The 21,048-nt window shown below is 42.6% G+C and overlaps 1 protein-coding gene across 1 annotated transcript in view; it reads left to right on the top strand.

The window, feature by feature from the left end:
* Nucleotides 1–21,048, top strand: part of LOC126000593 (arylsulfatase F-like) — a 34,279-nt gene that overhangs the window by 12,412 nt on the left and 819 nt on the right. Inside the window, exons 3-11 of the mRNA XM_049767810.1 lie at nucleotides 8,163–8,260; nucleotides 9,555–9,660; nucleotides 11,664–11,813; nucleotides 11,892–11,965; nucleotides 12,472–12,880; nucleotides 13,890–14,026; nucleotides 17,047–17,181; nucleotides 17,944–18,106; nucleotides 19,833–19,954. Coding sequence (XP_049623767.1) covers nucleotides 8,163–8,260; nucleotides 9,555–9,660; nucleotides 11,664–11,813; nucleotides 11,892–11,965; nucleotides 12,472–12,880; nucleotides 13,890–14,026; nucleotides 17,047–17,181; nucleotides 17,944–18,106; nucleotides 19,833–19,954 — 1,394 coding nt within the window. The remainder of the gene's footprint in view (nucleotides 1–8,162; nucleotides 8,261–9,554; nucleotides 9,661–11,663; nucleotides 11,814–11,891; nucleotides 11,966–12,471; nucleotides 12,881–13,889; nucleotides 14,027–17,046; nucleotides 17,182–17,943; nucleotides 18,107–19,832; nucleotides 19,955–21,048) is intronic.

Below are 21,048 nucleotides of genomic sequence, written 5' to 3'. Positions count from 1 at the left end.
GTCCATCCAACTTTCATCCATCCATCTGTCCACCCAACCATTCATCTATCTCTCCATCCAACTTTCATCCATCCATCTGTCCATCCAACCATTCATCTGTCTGTCCATCCAACTTTCATCCATCCATCTGTCCATCCAACCATTCATCCATCTGTCCATCCAACTTTCATCCATCCATCTGTCCACCCAACCATTCATCTATCTGTCCATCCAACTTTCATCCATCCATCTGTCCACCCAACCATTCATCTATCTGTCCATCCAACTTTCATCCATCCATCTGTCCACCCAACCATTCATCTATCTGTCCATCCAACTTTCATCCATCCATCTGTCCACCCAACCATTCATCTATCTCTCCATCCAACTTTCATCCATCCATCTGTCCACCCAACCATTCATCTATCTGTCCATCCAACTTTCATCCATCCATCTGTCCACCCAACCATTCATCTATCTGTCCATCCAACTTTCATCCATCCATCTGTCCATCCAACCATTCATCTATCTCTCCATCCAACTTTCATCCATCCATCTGTCCATCCAACCATTCATCTGTCTGTCCATCCAACTTTCATCCATCCATCTGTCCATCCAACCATTCATCCATCTGTCCATCCAACTTTCATCCATCCATCTGTCCACCCAACCATTCATCTATCTGTCCATCCAACTTTCATCCATCCATCTGTCCACCCAACCATTCATCTATCTGTCCATCCAACTTTCATCCATCCATCTGTCCACCCAACCATTCATCTATCTGTCCATCCAACTTTCATCCATCCATCTGTCCATCCAACCATTCATCTATCTGTCCATCCAACTTTCATCCATCCATCTGTCCACCCAACCATTCATCTATCTGTCCATCCAACTTTCATCCATCCATCTGTCCATCCAACCATTCATCCATCTGTCCATCCAACTTTCATCCATCCATCTGTCCACCCAACCATTCATCTATCTGTCCATCCAACTTTCATCCATCCATCTGTCCATCCAACCATTCATCTATCTGTCCATCCAACTTTCATCCATCCATCTGTCCACCCAACCATTCATCTATCTGTCCATCCAACTTTCATCCATCCATCTGTCCACCCAACCATTCATCTATCTGTCCATCCAACTTTCATCCATCCATCTGTCCATCCAACCATTCATCTATCTGTCCATCCAACTTTCATCCATCCATCTGTCCACCCAACCATTCATCTATCTGTCCATCCAACTTTCATCCATCCATCTGTCCACCCAACCATTCATCTATCTGTCCATCCAACTTTCATCCATCCATCTGTCCACCCAACCATTCATCTGTCTGTCCATCCAACTTTCATCCATCCATCTGTCCATCCAACCATTCATCTGTCTGTCCATCCAACTTTCATCCATCCATCTGTCCACCCAACCATTCATCTATCTGTCCATCCAACTTTCATCCATCCATCTGTCCACCCAACCATTCATCTATCTGTCCATCCAACTTTCATCCATCCATCTGTCCACCCAACCATTCATCTATCTGTCCATCCAACTTTCATCCATCCATCTGTCCACCCAACCATTCATCTATCTGTCCATCCAACTTTCATCCATCCATCTGTCCACCCAACCATTCATCTATCTCTCCATCCAACTTTCATCCATCCATCTGTCCATCCAACCATTCATCTGTCTGTCCATCCAACTTTCATCCATCCATCTGTCCATCCAACCATTCATCCATCTGTCCATCCAACTTTCATCCATCCATCTGTCCACCCAACCATTCATCTATCTGTCCATCCAACTTTCATCCATCCATCTGTCCACCCAACCATTCATCTATCTGTCCATCCAACTTTCATCCATCCATCTGTCCACCCAACCATTCATCTATCTGTCCATCCAACTTTCATCCATCCATCTGTCCATCCAACCATTCATCTATCTGTCCATCCAACTTTCATCCATCCATCTGTCCACCCAACCATTCATCTATCTGTCCATCCAACTTTCATCCATCCATCTGTCCATCCAACCATTCATCTGTCTGTCCATCCAACTTTCATCCATCCATCTGTCCATCCAACCATTCATCCATCTGTCCATCCAACTTTCATCCATCCATCTGTCCACCCAACCATTCATCTATCTGTCCATCCAACTTTCATCCATCCATCTGTCCACCCAACCATTCATCTATCTGTCCATCCAACTTTCATCCATCCATCTGTCCACCCAACCATTCATCTATCTGTCCATCCAACTTTCATCCATCCATCTGTCCACCCAACCATTCATCTATCTGTCCATCCAACTTTCATCCATCCATCTGTCCACCCAACCATTCATCTATCTGTCCATCCAACTTTCATCCATCCATCTGTCCACCCAACCATTCATCTATCTCTCCATCCAACTTTCATCCATCCATCTGTCCATCCAACCATTCATCTGTCTGTCCATCCAACTTTCATCCATCCATCTGTCCACCCAACCATTCATCTATCTGTCCATCCAACTTTCATCCATCCATCTGTCCACCCAACCATTCATCTATCTGTCCATCCAACTTTCATCCATCCATCTGTCCACCCAACCATTCATCTATCTGTCCATCCAACTTTCATCCATCCATCTGTCCACCCAACCATTCATCTATCTGTCCATCCAACTTTCATCCATCCATCTGTCCATCCAACCATTCATCTATCTGTCCATCCAACTTTCATCCATCCATCTGTCCACCCAACCATTCATCTATCTGTCCATCCAACTTTCATCCATCCATCTGTCCATCCAACCATTCATCTGTCTGTCCATCCAACTTTCATCCATCCATCTGTCCATCCAACCATTCATCCATCTGTCCATCCAACTTTCATCCATCCATCTGTCCACCCAACCATTCATCTATCTGTCCATCCAACTTTCATCCATCCATCTGTCCATCCAACCATTCATCTATCTGTCCATCCAACTTTCATCCATCCATCTGTCCACCCAACCATTCATCTATCTGTCCATCCAACTTTCATCCATCCATCTGTCCACCCAACCATTCATCTATCTGTCCATCCAACTTTCATCCATCCATCTGTCCACCCAACCATTCATCTATCTGTCCATCCAACTTTCATCCATCCATCTGTCCACCCAACCATTCATCTATCTGTCCATCCAACTTTCATCCATCCATCTGTCCATCCAACCATTCATCTGTCTGTCCATCCAACTTTCATCCATCCATCTGTCCACCCAACCATTCATCCATCTGTCCATCCAACCATTCATCCATCTGTCCATCCAACTTTCATCCATCCATCTGTCCACCCAACCATTCATCCATCTGTCCATCCAACTTTCATCCATCCATCTGTCCACCCAACCATTCATCTCTCTGTCCATCCAACTTTCATCCATCCATCTGTCCATCCAACCATTCATCTATCTGTCCATTTAACCATTTATCCATTCATCTATCCATCCAATCTTTCCCCCAACTAGCCATCTATCTATCCATCCAACCATTCACCCATCCATCCATCCATCTCTCTGTCCATCCAACCATCCATCCACCTATTTCTTCATCCATCCATCTATCCATCCAACTCTATCCAACTCTATCTGTCTATGCAGGGGGGGGGAATGAAAATAAATTCTAAGCATTTCTGAACCCCCCAAAAATGAATCATAATATAGTATTTTGATTGATTCATCCTGAGAAGCAAAAACAGTAGCTGCTGTGGCCAACTCTTCCAAATTCCAGAATTCTATGCATATTTAGACCAATTTTTTTGAATTTTTTTGAACCCCAAGCTTGCATTTCTGTCAGAAATACAAGAAAAAGAGACTCAGAAAAGCTGGCAAAAAAAAAAATTGTGACTACAAAGACAGCCCTTTCTTTTTTCTTTTTCTTTTTCTTTTCCAATCCTTTTATTTTTTTCGCTGCCAAAAGAAATTATTTTTTTGGTAATAAACTGCATTTTCTTCAAGAATGACCCGATGAGGTTTGTGTTCTCAATGAAAGGAAAATCTTGGAAATAACTCTCTGCCTTTGCCAAGACTTTTTCTCCAACTTGTTTTATTTTATTTTTTTAAGAGAAGCAAATTTCCACTGACGTGGAGTTGGGGTGCAGAAATAAAGTCTCTCTCTCTCTCTCTCTCTCTTTCAAATTTTATTTCATTCACTGCTTCTGAGACGTAAACAGCATCTGGGAAGTTGGCAGGACACGAGGGAGGAAGTTTGGAAAAGAAATATTGAGCTTTTCTCCCTCCTTTCTCCAAGACGCAATAAAATATTTTGCTTTTTTCCCCCTGTAAAACCTTTCAAGCATAAAACTGGATTTTCTGTTTTTGTTCACTTACCAACCAAGTTGCCAGGAGTAATTTTCTTCTTCTTCTTCTTCTTCTTCTTCTTCTTCTTCTTCTTCTTCTTCTTCTTCTTCTTCTTCTTCTTCTTCTTCTTCTTCTTCTTCTTCTTCTTTCTTTCTTTCTTTCTTCTTCCTTCTTCTTCTTTTCTTCTTTTTCTTTCTTCTTTTCTTCTTCTCCTCCCTTTTCTTCTCCTTTTCTTCTTCTTCTCCTTCTCCCCTTTCTTCTTTCTTCCTCTTCTTCTTTTCTTCTTTTCTTCTTTCTTTCTCTTCTTTCTTCTTTTCTTCTTCCTTCTCTTCTTCTCTTCTTTTCTTCTTCTTTCTCTCTTCTTTTCTTCTTCTCTTCTTCTCCTTTTCTTCTTTTTCTTCTTCTCTCTTTTCTTCTCCTTTTCTTCTTTTTCTTTTTCTTCTTCTCCCTTTTCTTCTTCTCTTCCTTCTTCTCTTCTTCTCCTCTTCCTTTTCTTCTTCTCCTCTTTTTTCTCTTCTTTTCTTCTTCTTCTTCTTCTCCTTCTCCTTCTTCTCCTCCTTCTCCTCCTCCTCCTCCTCCTCCTCCTCCTCCTCCTTCTTCTTCTTCTTCTTCTTCTCCTCCTCCTCCTTCTCTCTCTTTCACACACACACATTGGAGAAGAATTCGACTTTAGAATAAATAGAGATTTGAAAGGGTAAATTGACGTTCTAATGCCAAAACTTAGTTAAAAACTTAGAAGTCTCAGGGAGTCTCTGCAGAGTCTCTGCCCCCCCCCCGGGTATCTCTGTATGAGCTCTGGGGGCCCCAAGATGTTCCAGTTGGGTGTGTGAGTTCCTAGGTTGTCTATGGAGGGATTCAAGTTTTGGGGTGTCTTTACAGAGATGTACGGTTCCCAGGGGGGTCTCTGATGAGGATCTTGGGGTCCCAGAATGTCTGTAGGGATTCAGGGGGCTGAGATGGTCCTTGTAGGAATTTTTCTTTCTTTCTTTCTTTCTTTCTTTCTTTCTTTCTTTCTTTCTTTCTTTCTTTCTTTCTTTCTTTCTTTCTTTCTTTCTTTCTTTCTTTCTTTCTTTCTTTCTTTCTCTCTTTCTTTCTTTCTTTCTTTCTTTTCTTTCTTTCTTTCTCTCTCTTTCTTTCTTTCTTCCTTTCCTTTCTTCCTTCTTTCTTTTGTCTTTCTTTTTCTTTCTTCCTTTTTCTCCTTTCTTTCTTTCCTTTTTCTTTCATTTTCTTTATTTCTTCCTTTTTCTTTTTGTTTTTTCTTTCCTTCCTTCTTTTCTTTCTTCCTTTCTTTTTTCTTCCTTTGTTTCTTTTCTTTTCCTTTTCTTCCTTCCTCTTTTTTCTATCTTTTATTCTTTTCTTCCTCTTTCTTCTTTTCTTCCTTTCTCTTTCCTTTCTTTTCTTACTTCCTTCCTTTCTTCTCTTTCTTTTTCTTTCACTCTTTTGTTATTTCCCTCTTTTTCTTTTCTTTCTTGCTTTTCCTTTCTCTTTCTTCTCCCTTTCCTCTTTCTTTTAATTTATTTCTCCTTTTCTCTTTCTTTCTTCCTTCTCTTTCTTTCTTTTTGTTTTTTCTTTCTCTATTTTTTCTTTTCTCTCTTCTTTTCCTTTCTTTTTTCTTCCTTTCTTTCTCTTCCTTTCCTTCTTTCCTTCCTTTCTCTCTTCCTTTCTTTTTCTTCCTTCCTTCTTTCTTTCCTTCATTCTTTCTTTTTTCTTTCTCTTTTTCTTTCTTTCCTTCTTTCTTTTCTCTCTTTCTTTCTTTTCTTTCTCTCTCTTTCTTTCTTTCCTTCTTTCTTTTCTGTCTTTCTTCCTTCCTTCTTTCCTTCTTTCTTTCTTCCTTTTTTCCTTCTTTCCTTCCTTCCTTCCTTTCTTTCTTCCTTCCTTCCTTTTCCATCAGAACTGGACTCGGTTGCCCCTGGTTTCCTCCTTTTGAGAAATGCAAGACTGCATTAAAAATAAATAAAAACACAGAAACATTTCATTCATTCGCTGGACTGTTTTTGTGTTGCGTCTTCCCTCTAGTGGCCAACATCTTCTAACTCTAAAAACAGCCGTTTTGGGTGAGCAGAATATCTCAAAGGGACGAATATTCTCATAATAAAAATGGGGGGGCCGGAGCGATGGCGTCATTGTAGGGTGTCTGCCTTGCACGCAGCTGGCCCAGAACGGTCCCGGGTTCGATCCCTGGCGTCCCTAGATGGTCCCCCAGGCCAGGAGCGATTTCTGGTGTAGCCCCCCCCCAAAAAAAATCCAAAATAAATTTGGGTGTCAAAGATAATTCAAGAGACTGAGATCGCCTCGCACGCAGACATCTTGGGTTCTTCATTAGAAAGGGATATTGACAAATATCGAGTTATTGATCCGGGCTTAGCTAGCAATGGGACAGATATTGGTGGAAAGATAGACGCTATTGATACACAGATGGACGTCAGCCTACACAGATATAGATATTGATCTAGGCCTAGATATTGATCCGGACATTGATCAATGATGTAGACACATATAGGTTCCATTTGATAGAGATATTGATGTCAAATTGGAGAAATAGATACTTAGAAAGTTATTGATTTGGATATAGATATCAATTATGTAGACTTGTGGATGTTATTGATATAGGTATTGATCTAGACACGGGTCTAAATTATACAGATATATGGATGCCATTGTTATAGTTACAAGTTATCAATATAGAGTTATTGATCTAGGCTAAGCTTGCAATGGGATAGATATTGGTGGAGAGATAGGCGCTATTGATACGTAGATGGACATCAGCCTACTCAGACATAGATATTGATCCAGGCTTAGATATTGATCCGGACATTGATCAATGATGTAGACACATTGGTTCCATTTGATGGAGATATTGGTGCCAAATTGAAGAAATAGATACTTAGAAAGATAAAGTTATTGATTTGTATATAGATATCGATTATGTAGACTTGTGGATGTTATTGATATAGGTATTGATCTAGACACGGGTCTAAATTATACAGCTATATGGATGCCATTGTTATAGTTACAAGTTATCAATATAGAGTTATTGATCTGGGCTTAGCTAGCAATGGGATAGATATTGGTGGAGAGATAGACGCTATTGATACGTAGATGGACGTCAGCCTACACAGATATAGATATTGATCCAGGCTTAGATATTGATCCGGACATTGATCAATGATGTAGACACATTGGTTCCATTTGATGGAGATATTGGTGCCAAATTGGAGAAATAGATACTTAGAAAGATAAAGTTATTGATTTGTATATAGATATCGATTATGTAGACTTGTGGATGTTATTGATATAGGTATTGATCTAGACACGGGTCTAAATTATACAGCTATATGGATGCCATTGTTATAGTTACAAGTTATCAATATAGAGTTATTGATCTGGGCTTAGCTAGCAATGGGATAGATATTGGTGGAGAGATAGACGCTATTGATACGTAGATGGACGTCAGCCTACACAGATATAGATATTGATCCAGGCTTAGATATTGATCCGGACATCGATCAATGATGTAGACACATATAGGTTCCATTTGATAGAGATATGGATGTCAAATTGGAGAAATAGATACTTAGAAAGATAAAGTTATTGACTTGGACATAGATATCAATTATGTAGACTTATGGATGTTATTGATAGAGGTTTTGACCTAGACATAGATATTGATAATCCAGACACATGGATGCTATTGCTACAGATATCAACACAGATATTGATCCACACATAGATGTCAACGAGGCAGCCTCTTATCTGCTATTGATAGAGATATCAACGCAGATATTGATCTAGATGTAGATATCAAAGACGCAACCTCTTATATAGTATTGATATAGAGATATCGACCCAGATATTGATCTAGACATAGGTATCAATGATGAAGCCTCCTGTGTTATTGATAGAGATATCGACCCAGATATTGATCTAGACATAGGTATCGATGATGCAGACACATAAACGCTCTCTCTCCCTCTACAGACATTAAGACACACAAATGCAGATATTGATGAAGCCACCGATGACTTCCCAGCCATATTCTCCAGCCTCCCATGAATTAGAAATCATTTTATATATAAATAATTTCTACAAAATTTTGCCCATCACGGAATAAAATCCTTGGCCAACAACCAATCTGTGCGACCCCCAAATTGTTTATATATCTATATCTATATCTATATCTATATTTTATTTCTGGGAGTTTGGCTTCATGTCCTGCCTCCCTTCTAACCTGGACCTCTTCCCAGGAGAAGCGGTTAATGATTGAATTGGCTTTTTTATGTCTCTGGATAAAAGTCAAAAGAAATCAAAGATAAAAATAATCTTCCTCGGGCACAGAGGTCCCTCCTTGCTGCTCTGGGCCAAAGGTACATACTGGATATCTTTCTTTCTTTCTTTCTTTCTTTCTTTCTTTCTTTCTTTCTTTCTTTCTTTCATGTCTCTTTCTTTCTTACTTTCTCTCTTTCTCTCTCTCTCTTTCTCTCTCTCTTTCTTTCTTTCTCTGTCTTTTTTTCTTTTTTTCTCTTTCTCTCTCTCTTTTTCTCTCTCTCTTTCGTTCTCTCTTTTTTCTTTCTTTCTTCCTTCCTTCTTTCTTTCTTCTTTCCTTCCTTCCTTCCTTCCTTCTTTCTTTCTTTCTTTCTTTCTTTTTCTTCCTTCCTTCCTTCTTTCCTTCCTTCCTTCCTTCCTTCCTTTCTTTCTTTCTTCTTTCTTTCTTTCGTTCTTTCTCTTTCTCTCTCTTTCTCTCTTTCTTTCTCTCTTTTTCTTTCTTTCTTCCTTCCTTCCTTCTTTCTTTCTTTCTTCTTTTCTTCCTTTCTTCTTTCTTTCTTTCTTTCTTTCTCTCTTCTCTTTCTCTCTCTCTCTTTCTTTCTTTCTTTCTTTCTTTCTCTCTTCTCTTTCTTTCTTCTCTTTCTTTCTTTCTTTCTTTCTTTCTCTCCTTTCTTTCTCTCTTTCTTTCTTTCTTTCTTTCTTTCTTTCTTTCTTTCTTTCTTTCTTTCTTTCTTTCTTTCTTTCTTTCTTTCTTTCTTTCTTTCATTTTATTTGCTTTTCACACCCAATGACACTCAGAAATCGTTCCTGGCTCGGGGAACAGGGGGGAGCCTATGGATTGAACCCCGGTCTGTCCAAGGCTAGGTCAGAGAGCTACCCTTCATCCGCATTTACAAGAGGGGTGTCCTGCGTGACGTCATCACCCCTTAAAGGTGCAGGCGCTCTTTTCTATCCTCTCCCTACAGCTAGGATGCAAACTCTTGCCATGGGACCCCGAAATTCAATGCCAGGCACCCCCATCTGGCCTCCTGGAGATCCTGATCCAGAGGTTGCGTCTCTGGGCACCAGTGGGTGTGACCCCGAAAAAAGACAATTCATTTCCTCATGGGACCGTTGCAAGAACCATTTCTGTCCCCCCCATCCCCAATTTCCTCCTGCTTATCAGGTCGATTGTATTCCTTCCCTACGCTGCCAGGACGAGATAACAGTTTTGGGGTGAGGCTGGGAGAGGCCCTGGAAGTCGTGGCCAACTTTTGGGGGTGCTGGCAGACCAGAAAAGCCTCAGTGACCTGCAGAGGAAAAGCCCCAGCGCCTCAACTTCCCCTCCTGGCCTCCCCTGTCCCTCCTGGCACTGAGATTTGCATCTGCCAGGTGAGCTGGACCCAGAAATTCTTCTGGGCTTTCTTCTGTCTGTTTCTCATGTTGTTGTGGTGTCTGGGTTTCTTTTTTCTTTCTTTTTCTTCTTTCTTCCTTTTTTCTTTCTTTTTTTCTCTTTTCTTCATTCTTTCTTTCTTTCTCTTTCTCCCTTCTTTCTCTCTTCCTTCCTTTCTTTCTTCTTTCCTTTCTTTCTTTCTCTTTCTTTTTTCTTTCTCTTTCTTCCTTCTTTCTTTCTCTCTTCCTTCCTTTCTTCTTTCTTTCTTTCTTTCTCTTTCTCTCTTTCTTTCTTCCTTTCTTTCATTCTTTCTTCTTTCATTCATTTATTCTTTCTCTTTTCTCTCTCTTTTCTTCCTTCTTTCTTTCTCTATTTCTTGCTTCTTTCTTCCTTCTTTCATTCTTCTTTCTTTTTCTCTTCCTTTCTTTCATTATTCTTTCTTCCTTCTTTCATTCTTCTTTCTTTTTTCTTTCTTTCATTCACTCATTCATTCTTCCTTCTTTCATTTTTTTTTTCTTGTGTGTGTGTGATTTTTGGATCACACCCAGCAGTGCTCAGGGGTTATTTCTGGCTCCACGCTCAGAAATTTCTCCTGGCAGGCACGGGGAACCATAGGGAACGCCGGGATTCGAACCTATGACCTCCCGCATGAAAAACAAACGCCTTACCTCCATACTACCTCTCCAGCCCTCCTTTCATTCTTGTTTCTCTTTCCTCAGTTTCCCCAAATCTGCCCTCCTCTCTCTTTATTTTTCTAGACCCAGAAATTTCTTTGCTTTTTTTTTTTTCATACCATTCACAGAGCAAAGGCCAAAGGACAAGGGTTGCTTTATTTATTTCTTTTCAGGCCAATTTCTCTGTTGATAAGATTAGAAGTGGGTGGGACCAAGATGGCGGCCTTTGCTTTGTTTACCTTTTTTGCAATTTTATAAAATGAATATATATTGTTACCTATTGTGTCTTATAAAATAAATTTACTATGGGCCAATTTATATGTATATATATATATATATATATATATATATATATATTCAGAATATTTCCTTTCATGAATCTGACCAGTTTTCCCAACATCACCAGTGTGGCCCCAAAACCAATCAATCAATCAATCAATAAAAATAAAGAAACATTTATATATATATATTTATTTTTTTTAATTTATGGATCTTTTATTTCTCATCACCGGTGCTGGGAAGAGGACGCTGAGTGTTCCGGGACCCCAAAAATGCAGGCCAAGTAAGTGGGGTTCCTGCCAATATTTGGGAGGGACATAGAAATATTTCTCAGGGGGGTACATATGGATCTAAATAACTTTATAATTTTTTTCCTTTGGAATTTTTTTTCGGGTACGCCCTCGAATCTGGGGCACCCACATTTGTGTGCGATGTTTTGGGGGGTCCAGGCTTATACGTGCGAAGTTTTGTATTTTGGGGGTTCATAAGCCTTCGAGGCAGACACCCCATGAGAAATTCAGCTCCCAGAAAACCCTCCATCTTCTTCTGTTGCCCTAAATCCAACCCCCCTCCCCCTGGTAGTAATTTTGGGGGTTTATTCACCCCAAGATGCTCTCCCTGCAGAAATATATCCAGGGGGGACTCCCAATCCTTGCCTGCCAGGGGGACCCCAAGTGTGTAGGGTGGGACATAAGAAGGACAGAGGTAGCGGAACTCTTACAGCAAACGCTTTTTTCTCTGTTTCTCAGGATTCGTTGCGCCCTGGCCTGGATATTTTTTGGGGGGTTCACCGCCCAGACCTGCACAGGGCTGGGCCCCCCCAAACCCAACATCCTCCTGATGCTCGTGGACGACCTCGGCATCGGGGATTTGGGGTGTTTCGGGAACGACACCCTCAGGTAAGACCTCAGCCTGTTCTGCTTCCTAGAACCAAGTGGAAACTATTTTCATTTTTGCCGCCATCTTGGTTGTCTCAGGCGCCATCTTGGTGGTCTCAGGCGCCATCTTGGTGGTCTCAGGCGCCATCTTGGTGGTCTCAGGCGCCATCTTGGTTGTCTCAGGGACGAATGAAACTCGCATGAGGAACATTTTTTTCCTTTTCCTTTCCTTCCCTTTTTCTTTTCCTTTCCTTTCCTTCTCTTTCCTTCCCTTCCCTTCCATCTATCTATCTCACCACCCATCCATTTATCCACCCCTCCCTCCATCGATCCGTCTCCTTCTGTGTATTGATCCAGCCATCAATCCATCCATCTATCGTCCTCCCACCCTCTCTCCATTCACCCCAAATCTCTCCCATCCATCCATCCACCCTGTATGTATCCATTCATTTTTTTTTTGGGCGACTCAAAACTGGATCCCAACCTCATGTCAAGAGATGGAGTTGACTTCCAAAAAGCAATATGGCGCCAGGCTTTGCGTGTGTTGGCTTTGCGTGTGTGTGTTGGCTTTGCGTGTGCGTGTGTTGACTTTGCGTGTGCGTGTTGACTTTGCGTATGCGTGTTCCATGTTTTTTTTTTGTGTGTGTGTGTCCCAATGTTTGTGTATTTGTGTGTCCAGGAAAATGGCACCTGGGCTTGAATTGCCATGGGAGAGACGATCACTGCCACCATCCCTCTCACTACGGGTTCGAATCCTTCTACGGCATGCCGTACACTTTAGTCGACACTTGTTGGCCCAACCCTACAAGAGACACCCAACTGGCCCTCTTTGTTCAGCACCTCATCGCCTTGACGGTGCTGTCTTTCGTCTTGGGCAAAGTCCTGCGCGTCGTCTCCACCTCCTGGTTCTTCCTCCTCTACCTGGGGGCCCTCCTCTTCCTCCTGAGCTACTTCTGGTCTTCCAGCCACACGTCTTCGCTCTACTGGGACTGCGTCCTCATGAGGGGCCATGACATCACGGAACAGCCAATGAAGGCGGAGCGAGCTGCGTCCATTATGATCGAGGAGGCGACGTCCTTCCTGGAAAGGTCGTTCTTTCTGTTCTTGGGTGCTGACTCCTGGCTCTGCTTGAGAGAGACACACAGAGAGACAGAGACAGAGAGAGACGTCTTTTTGAATCATTAAAATAACTGAACGATTTTGGAAAGAAATTTGGAAAGAATTTCTTGCCTTATGAATTTCAGTGTTTCCTTCTTTTTCTTTCTTTTCTTGCTTCTTTTTTCCTTTCCTTCTTTCTTTCCTCTTTTCTTTTCTTTCTTTTTCTCTTTCTCTCCCCCTTTATTTGTTTATTCATTCTTTTTTCTCCTCTATTTTTCTTCCTTTCTTTTTCTTTCTCTCTACTTCTTTCTTCGTTCTTCCTTTCTCCTCTTTTCTTTCTTTCTTCTTCATCTCTTTCTTTTTCTTTCTTTTCTTTCTTACTTTCTTTTTTCTTTTGTTCTTTACTTTCTTTTTTCTTTCTCGATTTCTTTCTTTTTCCTTCCTTTCTTTCTCCTTCTTTCTTTTTTCTTTCTTTTTCTTTCTTCTTTTCTTTCTTTCTTTTTCTCTTTCTTTCTTTCTCTTTCTTTCTTCTTCCTTCCTTCCTTTCTTTTTTCTTTTCTTACTTTCTTTTTCTTTCTTTTGTTCTTTTCTTTTTCTTTCTTTCTTTATTTCTTCTTTTTCTTTTTCCTTCATTTCTTTCTCCTTTTCTTTCTTTCTTCTTTTCTTTCTTTCTTTTTCATTCTTCTTTCTTCCTTCCTTCCTTCCTTTCTTCCTTCCTTTCTTCCTTCCTTCCTTCCTTTCTTTCTTTCTTTCTTTCTTTCTTTCTTTCTTTCTTTCTTTCTTTCTCTCTCTCTTCCTTTCTTCCTACCTTCTTTCCTTCCTTCCTTCCTTCCTTTCCAAGCCAGGATTTCATCCATATCTAAGTCTTTCCCCCTCCCCTTCCGTTTCCGACCTGTCTGTCCCAGACAGAGGAGGGTTTGAAGTCGTCATGCTAGGACCTGGGCGCGGAGCTCCTCGGACCCAGGCCAGCTAAACAAGACCCACGCATTGTATTCGCAGAAACCAAGAAGGACCTTTCCTCCTCCTCTTCTCCTTCCTGCACGTACACACGCCTTTGCCTACCTCCGACGCCTTCATCGGCACCAGCAGACACGGTCTTTATGGAGACAACGTCCAGGAAATGGACTTTATGGTGGGTAAGTGCAGTGGTTAGACAGACAGACAGACGGACGGACGGATGGACGGACGGACAGACGGACAGACAGACAGACGGACGGACAGACAGACGGACAGATGAATGGATGGACAGACAGACAGACTGACAGATGGATGGATGGACAAACAGACAGACGGACGGACAGACAGACAGACGGACAGATGGATGGATGGACAGACAGACAGACGGATGGACGGACAGACAGACGGACAGACGGACAGACAGACAGACAGACAGACGGACAGACGGACAGACAAACAGACAGACAGACAGACGGACAGGCGGACAGGCGGACAGGTGGACAGGCGGACGGACAGACGGACAGACGAACAGACAGACAGGCAGGCAGATGGACAGACGGACGGACGGACAGACGGACAGATGGACAGATGGACAGACAGACGGACGGACGGACGGACGGACGGACGGACGGACAGACGGATGGATGGACGGACAGACAGACAGACAGACAGACAGACAGACAGACAGACAGACCAGGACTTTGCTCCTAGGTCCATAAAATTTTAGGATTGACTTGTCCACGGTACTGAGGTCATTGCGCCATTTTCTGCTTTATAGCTGGAATTTTTGGTAATGCTGAGACCGGTTGACAACAAAGAAAGAGCTTTCTTGGGGTACATGGCGAGACCGGGGTTCGAACTCCCGACTGAGAAGTTTCAGGGTCATGGAGCCAAGGCCCCCTTCTTCCATACTACTTTGCTTACTGCCCAAATAGCTTTTCTTTTCTGCCTTCGTTTCTTGCCTTTCCTTTCTCCGTCTTCTTTTCTCTTCTCTCGCTCTCCCGTCTCCTTTCCTTTCCCCTTTCCTTTCCTTTCCTTTTTTCTTTTCCTTTCCTTTATTTTTCTTTCTTTTCCTTTTACCTTTCCTTTCTTTCTCTTTCCTTTCCTTCTTTCCTTTCCTTTCCTCTCCTTTCCTTTTCCTTTTCCTTTCTTTCCTTCCCTTCCCTTTCCTCCTCTTCCCCTTCCTTCCCTTCCCCTTTCTTATACCTTTCCTTTTTTTCCTTTTCTTTTCTTTCTTCTCCTTTCCTCTCCTTTTACCTTCCTTTTCTTTTTCTTTCCTTTCCTTTTCCTTTCCTTTTTCTTTTATTTTCCTTCCGTTCCCTTTCCTTTCCTTCCCTTCCATTTTTCCCTTCCCTTTCTTTCCTTTTCTTTCCTTTTTTCTTCCCTTCCTTTCTTTCCTTTCTTTTCCTTCCCTTCCCTTCCCTTTTACCTTTTTTCTCCTTCCTTTCCTTTTCTTTCCTTTCCTTCCCTTCTTTCCTTTTCTTCCCTTTCCTTTCCTTCTTTCCTTTTCTTCCCTTTCTTTTCCTTCCCTTCCCTTTCCTTTCCTTCCCTTTATCTTTTCCTTTCCTTTCCTTTCCTTCCCTTTTACCTTTCCTTTCTCTTTCCTTTTCTTTCCTCTCCTTTCCTTTTACCTTTCCTTTTCTTTTTCTTTTCCTTTCCTTTCCTTTCCTTTCCTTCTCTTCCCTTCCCTTCCTTTTCTTTCCTTTCTTTTCCTTTTCTTTCCTTCCTTTTCCTTTCCTTTCCTTCCTTTTCCTTTCCTTTCCTTTTCTTCCTTTTCCTTTCCTTTCCTTTTCTTCCTTTTCCTTTCCTTTCCTTCCCTTTCCTTCCCTTCCCTTCCTTTCCTTTCCTTTCCTTCCCTTTCCTTCCCTTCCATTTCCTTCCCTTCCCTTCCCTTTCTTTTCTTCCCTTCCCTTCCCTTCCCTTCCTTTCCTTTCCTTTCCTTTCCTTCCCTTCCCTTCCCTTTTCTTTTCCCCTTCCTTCCCTTCCCTTTTCTTTTACCTTTCCTTTCTCTTTTCTTTCCTTTCCTTTCCCTTCCATTTTCCTCTCCTTTCCTTTTACCTTTCCTTTCCTTCCCTTTTCTTTTTCTTTTCCTTTCCTTTCCTTCTCTTCCCTTCCCTTCCTTTTCTTTCCTTTCTTTTCTTTTCCTTTTCTTTCCTTCCTTTTCCTTTCCTTCCTTTTCCTTTCCTTTCCTTTTCTTCCTTTTCCTTTCCTTTCCTTTTCTTCCTTTTCCTTTCCTTTCCTTCCCTTTCCTTCCCTTCCCTTCCTTTCCTTTCCTTTCCTTCCCTTTCCTTCCCTTCCTTTTCTTTCCTTTCCTTCCCTTTCCTTCCCTTCCATTTCCTTCCCTTCCCTTCCCTTTCTTTTCTTCCCTTCCCTTCCCTTCCCTTCCTTTCCTTTCCTTTCCTTCCCTTCCCTTCCCTTTTCTTTTCCCCTTCCTTCCCTTCCCTTTTCTTTTACCTTTCCTTTCTCTTTTCTTTCCTTTCCTTTCCCTTCCATTTTCCTCTCCTTTCCTTTTACCTTTCCTTTCCTTCCCTTTTCTTTTTCTTTTCCTTTCCTTTCCTTCTCTTCCCTTCCCTTCCTTTTCTTTCCTTTCTTTTCTTTTCCTTTTCTTTCCTTCCTTTTCCTTTCCTTCCCTTCCCTTCCCTTCCTTTCCTTTCCTTTTCTTCCTTTTCCTTTCCTTTCCTTTTCTTCCTTTTCCTTTCCTTTCCTTCCCTTTCCTTCCCTTCCCTTCCTTTCCTTTCCTTTCCTTCCCTTTCCTTCCCTTCCTTTTCTTTCCTTTCCTTCCCTTTCCTTCCCTTCCATTTCCTTTCCTTCCCTTCCCTTTCTTTTCTTCCCTTCCCTTCCTTTCCTTTCCTTTCCTTTCCCTTCCTTTCCTTCCCTTTCCTTTCCTTTCCTTTCCTTCCCTTCCCTTTCTTTTCTTCCCTTCCCTTCCCTTCCCTTCCTTTCCTTTCCTTTCCTTTCCTTTCCTTTCCTTTCCTTTCCTTTCCTTTCCTTGCCTTGCCTTGCCTTGCCTTGCCTTCCCTTCCCTTCTCTTTTCTTTTCCCCTTTCTTCCCTTCCCTTTTCTTGTACCTTTCCTTTCTCTTTTCTTTCCTTTCCTTTCCCTTCCATTTTTCTTTCCTTCTTTTCTTTTCTTCCCTTCCCTTTCTCTTTCCTTTCCTTTCCCTTCCCTTTCTTTCACTTCCCTTTCCTCTTGTATTCCAGGCCAGCTGCTGAATGCCCTGGACCGCCTTTCCCTCACCAACAAAACCCTCGTCTACTTCGCGTCCGATCATGGAGGACACCAGGAAGCTCGAAGGGGCCACGCCCAGCATGGGGGGTGGAATGGAGTCTTCAAAGGTAAGAAGAAGAGGAAGAAGAAGAAGACATGTTCGCCGAAAATTTAATGTACGTTGTGTGTGTGTTTTGGTGTGATAAGAGATAATCAGGAGGGAACCTTCCCTAAAAGTACTAAAGGCAAGAAAACTCCATGAAGACGCTGAGGGGGGGTCCCAGTCTTGACCTTCAATGTTTTGGGGTTCGCCCACAGGTGAGAAAGCCATCCGTGGCTGGGAAGGGGGGCCCAGTCTTGTCTCCCCCAGGACCCTAAAACTTTTGGGGTTCGCGCACAGCTGGAAAAGCCTTAAGTGGCTGGGAAGGGGGGCCCAGTCTTGGCCCCCCCAGGACGCTAAATATTTTGGGGTTCGCCCACAGGTAGAAAAGCCTCAGTGGCTGAAAAGGGGGGCCCAGTCTTGGCCCCCCAGGACCCTAAAAGTTTTGGGGTTCACCCACAGGTGAAAAAACCATCCGCGGCTGGGAAGGGGGGCCCAGTCTTGGCCCCCCAGGACCCTAAAAGTTTTGGGGTTCGCCCACAAGTAGAAAATTCATCAGTGGCTGGGAAGGGGGTCCCAGTCTTGGCCCCCCAGGACCCTAAAAGTTTTGGGGTTTGCCCACAAGTAGAAAATTCATCAGTGGCTGGGAAGGGGGGTCCCAGTCTTGGCCCCCCAGGACCCTAAATGTTTCGGGGTTTGCCCACAGGTAGAAAAGCCATCCGTGGCTGGGAAGGGGGGTCCCAGTCTTGGCCCCCCCCAGGACCCTAAAAGTTTTGGGGTTCGCGCACAGGTGGGAAAGCCATCAGCGGCTGGGAAGGAGGGATCCGAGTTCCGGGCATCGTGCGCTGGCCTGGGCAGCTGCCCCCCGAAACCGTGGTGGACGAGCCCACCAGCCTGATGGACATTCTCCCGACACTGGCCATCCTGGCGGGGGGTACATTGCCACAGGACAGGTAAGAAGGGGTTCTGCCCCCCCCGAGAAGTTTTGGAGTCCTAGACTCGCCCTCTGAACCCCAAGGAAGGTTGCCGTTAAACTCATTTTATTTGATTTATTTTTTTCGATGAAGAGACATTATTTGGGGGGGTTTGGGTCCCACCTGGTAAGGGGGCGCTGTGGGTGGTGTTTTGGGGTGTCCTTGAAGTATTGGGGGGTCACACTGCGGTTGGAAATCTAGTTTTCTTTTTCTTCCTTCTTTACTTTTATCTTTTCTTATTCCCTTCCTTCCTCCTTCCTTCCTTTTTTCTTCCTTCCTTCTTTCTTTCCTTCTCTTCTTCCTTCCTTCCTTTTCCCTTCCTTCTTTCCTTCTTTTCTTTCTTTCTTTTCCCTTCCTTCTTTCCTCCCTTCCTTTCCTCAATTCCTCCTTTCTTCTTTTCCTCCTTTCCTTATTCCTTCTTCCCTCATCTCTTTTTTTCTTTTTTCATTTTTCTCTGTCCTTTCATTCATTCCTACTTACCTTCTTCAATCCATCCATTCCTTTGTCTCTTTCTTTTTCTCTTCTTTTTTTCTCTTTCTTTTTTCCTTCCTCTCTTTCTCTTACTTTTTCTTTCTTTCTTTATCTCTTCTTTCTTTCTTTTTTCTTCTTTCTTCCTTCCTTTCTTCTTTCTTCCTTCCTTTCTTCTTTCTTCCTTCCTTTCTTCTTTCTTTTCTATTCAGCAGCTGAGTTCTTTCTCTCCTTTTCTTTATCTTTTTCCTTTTCTCTTTCTTTCTCTTTCTTTTTTCCTTCCTCTCTTTCTTTCTTTCTCTTACTTTTTCTTTCTCTTTCTTCTTTCTTTCTTCTTTTTTTCTTCCTTTCTTCTTTCTTTTTTATTCATCAGGTGAGTTCTTTCTCTCCTTTTCCTTCTTTATCTTTTTCTTCTTTCTTCTTCCTCTTTCTTCTTTCTTTTTCTATTTCTTTTTCTTTCTTTCTCTTTCTTTCATCTTTCATCCTCTCATTCTTTCTTTTTCTTTCTTTCTTTCTCTTTCTGTCTTCTTTTCTTTTTCTTTCTTTCTTTCTATTTGACATGTGAGCTTTCTTTTTCTCCTTTTTCTTCTTTCTTCTTCCTTTCTTTTTATTTTTCTCTTTCTTTCTCTTTCTTCTTTTGTTCCTTTCATCTTTCATCCTCTCATTCTTTCCCTCTTTTCCTTTTCTTCCTTTGCTCTTTCATTTGCACTATTTTATCATTGTTTACTTTTGGGGGGCAGGAATTCCTCCTGGGTCTGTGTTCAGAAATCACTCTCGGAAGGCTTGAGTCGTCCGGGACCCCCCTGGGACCCCACAAATCAAACTTGAGCTGCCTACAATCGAGGCAAACGCCCTGCCCACTATGCCATCCCTCCGGCCCTGTGTCTCTATCTTCAGACCTCATGGAAACGAGGTTGAATTCTTTGGTGTTTAGGAGGGAGGGATGGAGAAAGGAAGCAAAGATGTGGGGGGCTCAGAGTGGGGCCCCCCAGAAACGCTCCATCACGCCTTGCGAGGAGCATCGTCACCCCAAAAAAATCCCAGGCGCCATTTGCACCCGATAGACCTCGAGTTGGACACCTAGCCGCCCGCATACGCCTTCTGCCCTTTCCTCCGCCAGATCTAATCAGAGAGAGAGGAGTTTATTGGGGTAACTCTGGGTCAAGAAATTATGCATATTTTGGGGGGCTTTTCTATTCCCTCACCCCCCTGTATCCATAAACCGGTGTCACTGCAGACAGATCGATGGCCACGACCTCATGCCCTTGCTCCGTGGCGAGCAAATGGTGTCAGAACACGAATCCTTGTTCCATTATTGCGAGAGAGACATCCACGCCGTCCGCTGGCGCCCCAGAAACGGTGAGTGGCCCCCCGCTTTCCTGAGGCGCCTTCCCCCCCCCCCCAGGAGAGCATCTTGCTGGCTCCCTCCCTCTTCCTCTCTTGCCCGCGGAAATCTGGTAGTTTCTAGAATGGCTGCTGAGAAGTCCCTTCTTTCTTCTTTCTTTCTTTCTTTCTTTCTTTCTTTCTTTCTTTCTTTCTTTCTTTCTTTCTTTCTTTCTTTCTTTCTTTCTTTCTTTCTTTCTTTCTTTCTTTCTTCTTCTTCTTCTCCTCCTCCTCATTTTCTTTTTCTTCTCCTCCTCCTTCTTTTCTTCTTCTTTTCTTCTTCTTCTCCTCCTCCTTTTCTTCTTCTCCTCCTTCTTTTCTTCTTCTTCTCCTTTTCTTCTCCTTCTCCTTTTCTTCTCCTCCTTTTCTTCTTCTCCTCCTCCTTTTCTTCTTCTTCTGCTCCTCCTTCTTTTCATCTTCTCCTTTTCTTCTCCTCCTCCTCCTTTTCTTCTTCTCCTTCTTTTCTTCTCCTCTTCCTCCTCTTCTTCTTGTTCTTCTCCTCCTTTTCTTCTTCTCCTCCTCCTTTTCTTCTTCTGCTCCTCCTTCTTTTCTTCTCCTTTTCTTCTTCTTCTTCTTCTTCTTCTCATTTTCTTCTCCTTTCTTCTTCTTTTTCTTCTTCTCCTCCTTTTTTCTACTTCTTCTCCTCCTCCCTTTTTCTTCTTCTTCTCCTCCTCCCTTTTCTTCTTCTTCTCCTCCTTCTTTTCTTCTTCTCCTCCTCCTCCTTTTCTCTTTCTTCTCCTTCTCCTTCTCATTCTCCTTCTTCTTCATCTTCTTCTTCTCCTCCCTTTTTCTTCTTCTTTTTCTTCTCCTCCTTCTTTTCTTCTTCTTCTTCCTTTTCTTCTCCTCCTCCTTTTCTTCTTCTCCTCCTCCTCCTCCTTTTCTCTTTCTTCTCCTTCTCCTTCTCCTTCTCCTTCTTCTTCTTCTTCTTCTTCTTCTCCTCCTCCTCCTCCTCCTCCTCTTCTTCTTCTTCTTCTTCTCCTCCTCCTCCTCCTCCTCTTCTTCTTCTTCTTCTCCTCCTCCTCCTTTTCTCTTTCTTCTCCTTCTCCTTCTCCTTCTCCTTCTCCTCCTCC

The sequence above is a fragment of the Suncus etruscus genome (assembly GCF_024139225.1).
Source record: "Suncus etruscus isolate mSunEtr1 chromosome X unlocalized genomic scaffold, mSunEtr1.pri.cur SUPER_X_unloc_2, whole genome shotgun sequence".
In the NCBI taxonomy this organism is placed as follows: Eukaryota; Metazoa; Chordata; class Mammalia; order Eulipotyphla; family Soricidae; genus Suncus; species Suncus etruscus.
Note: the sequence above shows the minus strand (reverse complement) of the source record. Positions and strands in the feature narration are given on the sequence as shown.